Source organism: Corylus avellana, chromosome ca9, assembly GCF_901000735.1.
Source record: "Corylus avellana chromosome ca9, CavTom2PMs-1.0".
Taxonomy (NCBI): domain Eukaryota; kingdom Viridiplantae; phylum Streptophyta; class Magnoliopsida; order Fagales; family Betulaceae; genus Corylus; species Corylus avellana.
The window spans coordinates 2,428,942-2,440,121 of record NC_081549.1 but is presented as its reverse complement, the minus strand read 5'-3'; the positions used below and the strand labels follow the sequence as shown (position 1 = coordinate 2,440,121).

The 11,180-nt window shown below is 36.8% G+C and overlaps 3 protein-coding genes and 1 long non-coding RNA gene across 4 annotated transcripts in view; all 4 read left to right on the top strand.

Annotated features, from left to right (window-relative positions):
- LOC132191691 (uncharacterized) overlaps nt 1-1,875 on the top strand; it is a 2,521-nt gene extending 646 nt beyond the window's left edge. Inside the window, exons 2-4 of the mRNA XM_059606784.1 lie at nt 347-413; nt 755-839; nt 1,672-1,875. Coding sequence (XP_059462767.1) covers nt 347-413; nt 755-839; nt 1,672-1,875 — 356 coding nt within the window. The remainder of the gene's footprint in view (nt 1-346; nt 414-754; nt 840-1,671) is intronic.
- On the top strand, nt 1,720-2,527 carry LOC132192238 (uncharacterized). Its single transcript, XM_059607514.1, has 2 exons — nt 1,720-1,840; nt 2,048-2,527. Exon 2 carries the CDS (start codon nt 2,128-2,130, stop codon nt 2,497-2,499), a length of 372 nt encoding a protein of 123 aa, XP_059463497.1. The 5' UTR covers nt 1,720-1,840; nt 2,048-2,127; the 3' UTR covers nt 2,500-2,527.
- Nucleotides 2,528-5,516: 2,989 nt separating this feature from the next.
- On the top strand, nt 5,517-7,522 carry LOC132192235 (uncharacterized). Its single transcript, XM_059607510.1, has 3 exons — nt 5,517-6,298; nt 6,566-6,734; nt 6,911-7,522. The coding sequence occupies exons 1-3, from the start codon at nt 5,564-5,566 to the stop codon at nt 7,429-7,431; spliced, it is 1,425 nt and encodes a 474-aa protein (XP_059463493.1). The 5' UTR covers nt 5,517-5,563; the 3' UTR covers nt 7,432-7,522.
- Nucleotides 7,523-8,983: 1,461 nt separating this feature from the next.
- Nucleotides 8,984-11,180, top strand: LOC132192241 (uncharacterized). The gene is made up of 3 exons (XR_009441329.1): nt 8,984-9,138; nt 9,490-9,539; nt 11,123-11,180. It is a non-coding gene; the product is annotated as an uncharacterized LOC132192241 (long non-coding RNA).

Sequence of the window (11,180 nt, the reverse complement as noted above, 5' to 3'; positions counted from 1 at the left end):
TAGTAGTCAAGAAGGAAAGACTTTGTCTCTTTGTCAAACTTGCCATGCTCCTCTTCTCCAATTACACCGTATGAAGCCTTCTCCAACAATGAAGTCTCTGCACCTAAGAGTTGTAGCCACACTTAGCCTTGCATTAACTCTTTAGTTATTCCTTTTGTCAACAAAAGAAGCAACTGCATTAACTCCTTCATCATTTCTTCATTTGTCAACAAAAGGAGCAAGCCATTGTTTTTGACTTCTTGTACAATATGGTTATAAATATCCATTGGTTTTCACTGCAAGAAGAAGTCGAGAGAGTGTGCTGGTTTTTTCTGTAAGAGATTGAATAATTTGTATTGCTCTGCAGAAATTAGGAAGAACCAGTATTGTTTAGAGTGTGAGGAAGACTTGGGTGTATTTGGGGATTTGTGTTTGTGAGTGTTTTTACACTCTTTTGTGTCTCCCCTTTTGAATAAGTGAAATCTCTCTACTGTTGCACCGTGGATATAGGCAAGTTGCTGAATCACGTAAATCTTGTGTTCTTGTTGTTATTGCTATTTATTTTTCTTTAAACACTATATCACGTTTGTTCCGCTTGGTTGATTGTGTGAGAGATTCCCGACCTTTCACACAACATCCAGCACTCCTCCTGATATCTCTCCCTTCCATTTAGTCGTTGAACATGAACTGAACCAAAACACTTGGTCATCATCATGCGGCAGCAACACGACCGACATGTTGTTGTTTGCAACCATATATGCTCTGCCCAATACAGAGTGGGTTGTGGTGCTCCGGCTTCACGTCTCGGCATGCGACCGAACCACGGCGGTGTCTCTGCTGAGAGAGTTGCTGGTTTTGATGTGTGAAGGAGAGAAGGAAATGGGGAATCAAGGGGGGGGGAGGGTAGTTTGAGAATTGAGGATCTTATTCCTAGAGGGAAGGCTAAGAAGTCTTTGTGGGCACGTGGGGTTGACATGCTTAGTTACTCCCTCAGTTCTCTCAGCCTCACAAATTTGAAATTTGATGATACAAGGTCACCTAGATCGATCGTCTCAAGTGGTCAGGCTGCAAATGAACCAAAATGACACACATGATTCTCTCTGTAAGTTTTTGCTGTATTTTTTGCAAATGAACCTAAATGACACACATAATTCTCTCGGTTTGTTTTTGCTGTATTTTTTTTTGTTTTCTGTGGGTTATAGTCTCCATGTATTAAAGTGGTTTGATCTTGTGAGGAGATTTTTAATGCTGGTGGCCGTTTCATCGGCTCCAATTTGGCTTTTTGCAGTGTCTTTCCCGCAACAACCATTTAACAGTGGTTGTTGTTTTTATCGCATAGGACTTTTCACCGAGTTTTTTTACAATTTGTCACCGTCTTGTGCGGCCTGGCTTGTTTATAGTTCGTCTGGGATTATAGATGAAACTATTGCCTACTGTTTGGCCATATTGGACCCGTTCAAGTATTTGTACTGCATTTTTTATTTTGAGCTTTGTTGTTGAGATACTCACCCTTTTGTGGTTGTTTGATCATGCAACTCGCTTTCTCATATTTGAATAAAAATAAATAAATAAATTCTCTCAGTAAGTTAATTTTAATTTATTCACAAAAAAAAACAAAAAAAACAAAAGTACTCCCAACACGCATTAAGGAACAATTGGCTACATCAATTGTGGATCAAATTATTCATGCAGGGTTGCAAATCAAGAAGGATTAAACTTTGCGGGGCATTGGTTGCAGCTGGATTGATAGCCGCTTACACCTCTAAGCGTCGAGCTGATAATCAAGGAAAGAAGTATGGAGTGACGACTCTCATTGATTGTCGTTCCATTCTTGACCCGCCTCTTTCCTCTCACCATTTTGGTAACCTCAGTAGTCCACATATATCTACGTATTAACAAATTAGCATATAATAATGAAAATTGTTACGATTTTCTTACAAATTCTCGTAATATATTAAATATATTTTTAAAAATCACATTTTAAACAAAGATGTCGTGCCTGACTAATTACTCTCTAGTTGATCAAATATATATATATTTGATTATCAATATAAGCTGAAATTTTCAGGATTCTACCACTCAGCCATCCTCAACACCCATGTCATGAAAGGAGGAGAAAAGCTGTGGGAGCTGGCCTAGAAAACGTACATGGCGTTTGCAAACTCTAAGAAGTGCAACAAGCACTTGTCGGACATGGCTGACCTGAACTTCCTCACGTGCAAGGCCATTGAAAACCCTGGCTTGACCCCAGCGTCTTCCTTGAGGAAGTCCTTCATGTCGGTCTTCGAAGACCCAGTGATTGATGATCATGATCGGCCGGCCACTGATCAGGTCGGACTGGAGGACTACATGGGGTGCGCCTCCGTTCACGGCGTCGGTCCATCCATTGCAATCTTCGACACAATAAGGGATGGGCGTCTGGATTGCGTATGCGTGAATCCGGCGCCGTTGCACTCCAGAGAGCAAATGCAAGAGCTGGTTGATACCATGAAGGCTGTTCTTGTGGATTGTGGTACGTAACTGTGCGGAGTGACATGTCATGCATGATGCACGGCTCGGTGGGGTTGGTTGGAATATAATTTAGAGATGCATGGCTTTTAGTTTTGGGGAATGTTAGTCTTCTTACTATGTTCTTTTTAAAAAAAAAAAAAAAAAAAATTGGTCTTTATTTCTTTCCCTTGGTTTTTTAAAAATAATATATATCTTTATATGAGAAGAACATCTAGCATTTTTAATTAGTTTTTACTTGTTAAGATGATATTGTTAAATTTTTTAATGAAAAGATCTAGCACGATCTTATATATATAACAGTAATGTTATCCTCATAATCCTTTGATGAAATTGATAGTTAAAATTGAAACATAAAATTATAAATTAATTATAATATAAAATTATAATTTCTAACATTAATTACTCATAGCCATAAATAAATAGTGTAAATAAGCATTCATGCATATCGTGGCCGGATCATCCATAAACTACTTTGGTTTCTAGTACTACTAGATAGTTTGCATTAATCTCATTATTATTAGGTTAATCGACAGTATAATCCACCCTTTTAGGTTAGTTGGATCATGTCCAATTTATGACCAATTTTCATATATATAGGTTTATTGTTTACCCATTCTATATATATATATATATATATATATATTTGGTTTTTTTTTTTTTTTTTTTTTTTGAATAAAAAACTGCATTCTCATTAATGAAATTCAATGGCAATTGGAGCAACTTGCTCCATTTGCAAAATCTCAGAGATACACTCAGGTGGTTCATAGAACGTGTTATCCAAAAAACTCCTTATAGCTAGTTTCGACATTATATGAGCTGCCTTATTTCCATCCCTACGCACAAAAGTAAAACACCATTGCGTCATGGCCTGTAGTTCATGCTTGATGTCTTCCACCACGAAACCCATACTGCTCCAGTCCGGATTGGATGAATTAACCGCCGTAATCACCATCTTTGCGTCTCCTTCGAAATGAACATGTTCAAGCCCCAAAGATCTGCAGAACTGAATGGCTATAAGTGCTGCCCTTGCCTCCGCTTGTGCTACCTCCAGATTACCCCTTAAAGTTTTGCTGCAGGCCGCGAGGAGCTGCCCTCGATCATCCCTCACCACCACGCCAAAACCCATCCATCCCTGCTCCTTCCCCAACGATGCATCCCAATTAACTTTCCACCAGCCATGACAAGGAGGCCGCCAAACCTCCTCTACAGCCATTTCATTCCTTACCCTTAGCTTATCCTCTACTGCATTAGCTTTGGCAAACTCCTCCACTGCCGTTGACGTACGTTGAACAAGAATACTAGGATGAACAAAGGTCCCCTCAAACACAGCCTCATTTCTGCGAAGCCACACCCTTCGTACAGTACCACTAAATTGTAATATTTCATCAGCCTCGCATTGATTAAAAATCTCCTCTACAAGCTGCAAAAAATTAACTACACCAGTGGAACTCTTTTTTTGAAACTTCTTGCCCCCAACACTCCACACATCCATGGCAGAAGGGCATTGCCATAAAATATGGAGAGTCGTTTCTGGCGGGACATAATATATTAATCATTTTTTTTTTAAGACGTAATTAAGGTAGAGGGATAAAGGATCCCTACAATTTCAAACAAATTAATTGTAAAATCTTAAATTATGTGAGTTAATGTCGTTTCTTGCATCAAATAATAATAACGTGAAAAAATGTTATCTAATAAAAATGTGACATGTTAATTACTAAGGATAATTGATATATTTTTATCAGGTTCTTGCACTTTTATATGGTAAAAAAGATTTGAGCTAAAAATTATTTTTTAATTTATTGAAGAAAAAACATTTTGCAATGAAAGTTCTTTTTGACTGTCCCGGTAATATGCTACATTTTTAATAAGTAGTATTTTTAAAATTGTTGGAAGAAAAAATGCCTAAATTTATGTAATTTTTAAAATTTATAAATTTTAAAAAAATATATTGTAGGTGACCCTAAGGCTAAAGAGGTTGTTGGGAACAATAATGTTGGAGGTGTTAAATAATCGCACATGTGGAGAAAATTATGAGGTAGGTGGGGAAGGTGGAGAGGATGAGTGTGTCATAACTCCGATGTTAGTTATTAATTAAATAATTAATTTTATTATTTCTAACTAATTAACTTTTGCATTAAGTGTCAAACATGTTGATTTAAGACAATAAAGTAAAGTAATATTGTTTTCTAGTTAGGTACTTGGGCCTTGTTTGGCAATGAGCATGTATAATAGGTTTTTGGTTTATAGGTGATTGATGTGACTTCAAATAAATAGAAGTTTTGAATTTTTTGATATATAGAAAAGTAAAAAAAAAAAAAAAGATTGTAGTGAATTTTTTGTTTAAATAATAATAAAAAGTAAAAACGTTAATGAAGTTAATTTTAAAAAAATCAAAAATAAAAATTGAGATTTGTGAAGTTTTTTTTGACAAACAAGACCTATGAAACCTTATCCGTGTCTTTTGATAAGTTCTGATGTACAACTGCATGCTATAAATGCATGTCTTTGACTCTTGACCCATGTGGCAAGGAGATGTGATTGGGTTTCTCAAAAGGTAAATTTATTTTAGTTCTAATTATGTTATGCCATATCATATTGTAAATTTTTGTTTATAAAATTTATTTATAAGTCTAACATTCCTCGTAATAAAAGGGAAGAGATTGTTTGTATTTTTCTTTTCAATATTTTTCAATACACAACTTTTTTTTACATCATACATTCCACCTAACACAAACAAAGGTAATTAACAAAACACAACTCAAGTTAAGGTTTTTTTTTTTTTTTTTTTTTTTTTTTTTTTTTTATATGTTCGCACAAGATGAGAGGAATTTTAAACTAGTAATCTCCGCTTCATCAAACGTGGTTCTAACTGATTGAGAAAAAAAAAAAAAAACTTAGACAAAGTGTTAAGTTAACCAAACACTTGGACAAAAAAAGAAGAAAAACAAGTCAAAGACGCATTAATTAATTAGCTGCTACTAATTAACTACGTTTTTAGGTAATTTCGGTTTCTCCAAACATTATAAACTGTTGCACAAAACGTGCTGATCGATCATCAGAGTCTTCTCCAATGGCTACCCCCAAGAGCCGACCGGTCGGTGGCACCGAGTATGGCTTGTGGCGAGCGGTGCCTGGCGGCACCGGCATAGCAGTGCTCGCTCTCCTCGTCTCCAAAGCTCCAGATATTTTGCGTCTGCAAAATGCCATCGACAAGCTCCAAAATTTGCATCCAATTCTCAAGTCAAGATTAATCCTCCATTCCAACACAGTCTCCTTCAACACATCTCCAGCTCCATTCGTTCAAATAAAATCACACAGTACTCTAGAATGCCTCTCCAGCCCTGAAAACCACTCCAATATCTCACCCTTCCATTTAGTCCTTGAACATGAACTGAACCAAAACACTTGGTCGTCATCATGCAGCAACACCGCTGACATGCTGTTCTTTGCAAGCATATATGCTCTTCCCAATACAAAGTGGGTTGTGGTGCTCCGGCTTCACCTCTCGGCGTTCGACCGCACCACGGCGGCGTCTCTGCTGAGAGAGTTGCTGGTTTTGATGGGTGAAGGAGAAGAAGGAGAAGAGACACACAAGGAAATGGCCATGAGTTTGGGAATTGAGGATCTTATTCCTAGAGGGAAGGCCAAGAAGAAGGCTTTGTGGACACGTGGGGTTGACATGCTTAGTTACTCCGTCAGTTCTCTCAGCCTCACAAATTTGAAATTCCAAGATCCAAGGTCACCTAGATCTTCTCAAGTTGTCAGGCTGCAAATCAACCAAAGTGAAACACACAGAATTCTCGCTGTAAGTTTGATTTTTACTTTTTTCTTTATTTTCTGTCATAACAAAATTTTTAATAAACAATCAAAAATACAATCCGCTAGAGCTTTATTTTTATGTCACATGATCACATCCGAACATTTAAAAAAAAAAAATAAAATAAAATAAAATCTGAACTGTAAATTACTGGGAATCGAAATCCTGAGCAATATTGGGCAACTTGGACTTAAAGAAGTAGTAGTTAACCACTTTGTTGGGCTACATGAATTGTGGCTGAAATTATTGATGCAGGGTTGCAAATCAAGAGGGATCAAACTAAGCGGGGCATTGGTAGCAGCTGGATTGATAGCTGCATACGCCTCTAAACGTCGAGCTGATAATCAAGGAAAGAAGTATGGAGTGACGACTCTCGTTGATTGTCGTTCCATTCTTGACCCACCTCTTTCCTCTCACCATTTTGGTAACCTCAGTCCATATCTACGCATTAATTAATTAGCATATAGTAATGGAAAATGTTACCTACCGACCTGATTACATTTTTTACTATAACTTCTTACAATTAAATTTACTTAACATTTATATATTTTATCAAAATGTTATGCAAATTTGATTACCAATACAAGTTAAAATTTTCAGGATTTTACCACGCTGCGATCCTCAACACCCATGTCATGAAAGGAGGAGAAAAGCTGTGGGAGCTGGCCCAGAAAATGTACATGGCGTTTGCAAACTCTAAGAAGTGCAACAAGCACTTGTCGGACATGGCAGACCTGAACTTCCTCATGTGCAAGGCCATTGAAAACCCTGGCTTGACCCCAGCGTCTTCCTTGAGGGTGTCCTTCATGTCGGTCTTTGAGGACCCAGTGATAATTAATGATCATGATCATGATCAGCCGGCCACCGATCAGCTCGGACTGGAGGACTACATGTGGTGCGCCTCCGTTCACGGCGTCGGTCCGTCCATTGCAATCTTTGACACAATAAGGGATGGGTGTCTGGATTGCGCATGCGTCTATCCGGCGCCGTTGCACTCCAGAGAGCAAATCCAAGAGCTGGTTGATACCATGAAGGCTGTTCTTGTGGATGGTGGTAACCATGTGCAGGAGACATACATGCATCATGCATCATGCATGGCTGATGGCTCGGTTGGTAGTTAAGGATATATAACTGTCCTATTAATAAATGAGTGTTGAAAATCCAATTGATGCATTTTTATATAGGTTGGTGAAATAAATTAGAGAAAGTAAATCCCATCTAATTAACATGCATGGAAATGTAAATTGATGGCTTTACCAAATACAGTTATAGATATGTTATAATATAATAATAGTAGTTTGGATGATAACTTGTAAATTCCTAAATTACTAAGGGTTGGAATACTCTTTTATGACAAACTTAGAGATTCATATATACAACTCAAAACCATTTATTAAATAAAGAAAAAAAAAATCAAATTTAATTAGTATATAGATTTTCATGTGATTTCAATTTAGTCTTTAGTTTTAAAATTTGACAATTAAGCCCTTAAATTTTCGTATGGCTTCAATAATTCTCAGTTAACGTATTGTTTAACTAATTAATGGTATTCGATGTCAAATCGAACATTTAATAAATAAAATGACAAGATCAGTAACATATGAAGGAACTCGATGGTGCATGGGTGGTGTAGACTAGAAAGCTAAGGATTCTTAATGATGTAGGAAAAATTTACGTTTGACGAGGTCTACTAAAATAGCCATATCTAGAGTTTCAGACCTCACATTGGAGCAAGCCTTGCGGCGTTGAAAAGTTCTACAAAGTCATGTTTCACGAGAGTTTACTAATTCTGATGTTTATTATGTCAAAAGAGCCTTTGTTCGCAACTAGTTCGCAAGCCGTCCGAATATGAATGGCCCTATGTTATTTTCAGTTTTTCATTGTTTTACGTACTTTACTTTTAGTTATTTGGTTAACCATTCGAACAGGGTCATGTCCTGTTCGGACGACCATCGTATATTTATTAAAACCAACTTTATTTCGTATTATTATTAGGTTTAGGGTTTGTGGGCCTATAAATACATTCTTATAGCCTCAATAAACGCAATTATTTATTATTAAGTTTGTTTAATGAGAATTACTCATAGTTGAGTTTCTTCATAATATTTCTTTAAATACTCTATTTTTATAGAAGATTTCCTTAGATCATTAATAAAATATAGATTTAAAAATACATATCCGCTACTTAATGTTATTATTCGCTCTTGCATCAATATATGGGAGATTTTATTACAACGAGTATATATATTGATGGTTTTAAAAGTCCCCCAAGTTTCAAAAAAATAAAATAAAAAGTCACCTATGAGAATAGTCAAGTAAGAGTGCATACGTCTCTTCACCAAGTCTTTAAGCATTTTAGAACCAACTTGTATGTGCTGTCCAAAAACAGGCCCGGCTTGATTATGGTTTCTCTGAGACAATAGATGAAACTATTGTCTACTGTTTGATCATTTTTTATCATTCCTTGTATTTGATCATTTTGGACTTTTCCATGTATCCTTGCTGCGCCCATTTACTGTTTAAACTTTGTTGTTAGGGTGCCCACCCCTTTGTTGTTCGATCACATGTAAACCATTTTCCCTAATTCACTTGAAAAAAAAAAAAAAGAGAAAAAAGTAAGAGTGTGTATCGTTATTCGTAACTGGGATAGTTGTTCGCACGTCCAAACAACCCCCTTTTCTTGATTTATTCATTTTTCCTTTCCCTCGCTACCCCTCACTCTCTCTGCCTCACTTGGCCCGCCGCCACCGTAAACCGCAACTATCAGTCAGAATCTGACCGGAAAATCAAGGGTTTTCGCTCTTGGTTTGTCTACTCCAAGAAATACGGTAAAATTCAATATTTATTTACTATTTCAAGCTTGGAACCAATTATTATCATATTGATTGAGGATTGTATATGCATTTGATCGGGTTATGTTGATGTTTAAGGGCTGTTTAATTGCCGGTTGGGGCTGTTGTTTTTTGATAAAGATTTGGAGATGGACATGTGTTTTCTTCAATTCTTGTTTGGGCTTTAATTGGTCATTAACAAGAGGATTATAGCTCTATATCAGGGAACGAGTTCTTCTCTCTTTTGTAGCATCTTGAGTTCTGGGCCTTGTGCCTATGTATTTATTTATTTATTTATTGTTTTGTTTTGGTGTCTTGTCCCCTAATTCAGTTTTACTTGCTCTGCAGCAATCATGGCAGACGACAATATCAACGACGTGAAGGAGGAAGTGGCAGATGTAGGTTTATTCATTTCCTCCCGCTCCCTAGTAATACATTGGTGCCCATTTTGGTGGATGTCTTTAGCTTCTGGCTCCTCATTTAAATGTTGTAGGGATTAAAATATTGGTTAAAGAAACAGATTAAGGCGATGAAATGTTCTGTTCGGTTACACTTTTTTTGGGTGTGTTTCTCTTGTATAAAGAAAGTTATTACTTAGAAAAAAAATGTGGTTGTGTGGTTAGTGCAGCTCATACAATCGTACACTCGTTTTGTTTCATCCTAAAACGTTTTTCAGAAAACATTTCATATATTTTTCAGTGTTTTTGCAATCAAAGAATGCAAATGGATAGAAACTGATTTCCTGTTCAAAGGAAACTAGGTTGAATGGCAAAGCAAAAATCATTTTCTGCATCACTTAACACTACAAAGAAGAAGAAAAAACCTTTGTCTTTCTCTTTTCTCTCATCTCTCTCTCTCTCTCTCTCTCTCTCTCTCACACACACATTGCTTTCTCTCTCATTCACGCCTACTCGGCCACCATCTTCCATTTCTTTTCCACTAAGCTCTCCCCCTCCGGTGGACAAATGCTCCAATCCGTTCCCATATCATCTTCCTCATCCATGAGCAAGGCTACCATGTGCAACTCATTGATAAAAGCGCCAGCCTCCTCAAAGAACACGTCTTCTGCTTCCACCTTTAGAATGGCCTCTTTCTTTGACGAGCTTGAAACAAGGCTGTCTTTAAGAACTTCACTCCTATCAAAATCTTGTTTTCCTTGACGTTACTTTCAAGCTTGGCCAAGATGGAATCAAGATTGCGAGGGAGAAGGCATCATTTAAGTTGTGGAAAATGGAGTGGAGGAGGTCAAGGGAGAGAGAGTTGGATTATTGGGTCGTTTTCCAGTGGTTTTGGCCAAAATTTGCTGGTTTTTTGAACCCAGTCCAGTGCACTATTACTTCAAACCTCCCACCTTGCATCCCTGCATCCCTTCCATTGGTGTATGCTCTCTCTTTCATGTTTGTTGAAATGTCACAGAGAAAGGAGATCAATTAAGAAAATATATTGGGTTGTGACATTATGTAAACTGTTGTTGTTTTTAGATGATTTTTTTTTTTTTTTTTTTTTTTTGTGTGTATTGGGATTTCTGAGCTTTTGCATGAAGATTTGTGGTGAAAACAATACATGTAAATTATTATTGGATTTATTTTTAGAATTTCAATTAAATAACAGAGAACCCATCATTTTTCCTGAATTCATTTTTTTCTTGAAAATATTTTACGTCAAAACTGAGTGTCTTAAACTGGTGGATTATGTCAATGCTGAGACTATAAGATTTTCTGTAAAGCAGCATTTAACTGCAATTAAATTTGTAAATAGTCACATGTCCAAAAGAAGTACTTAATGATATACGTAAAGACCTTATTTAGAGGCATCTATTGACATGCTATTGCTACCCTTAGATGTTTTTTACTTAGTACTACCCACCTAAGACAAAAGTGTGGCAGTTGGTTGGTAATTTGTCGACTTGAACCACTGCTAAGTTTCCCCTTGACTACAGCGTCACATATGTTATATTTCTAAATGAATAGATTGATTGCAGATTGCCCCGTTTGATCCTACTAAAAAGAAGAAGAAAAAGAAGGTTGTAATTCAGGATC

Bases quoted from the DNA above. Each gene is read 5' to 3' on its own strand.
- LOC132192238 (XM_059607514.1), top strand. From the start codon at position 2,128: ATGGCGTTTGCAAACTCTAAGAAGTGCAACAAGCACTTGTCGGACATG.
- LOC132192235 (XM_059607510.1), top strand. From the start codon at position 5,564: ATGGCTACCCCCAAGAGCCGACCGGTCGGTGGCACCGAGTATGGCTTG. The intron at 6,299-6,565 runs GTAAGTTTGATT...TTATTGATGCAG, and splicing joins AAACACACAGAATTCTCGCT to GGTTGCAAATCAAGAGGGAT. The intron at 6,735-6,910 runs GTAACCTCAGTC...TAAAATTTTCAG, and splicing joins TCTTTCCTCTCACCATTTTG to GATTTTACCACGCTGCGATC.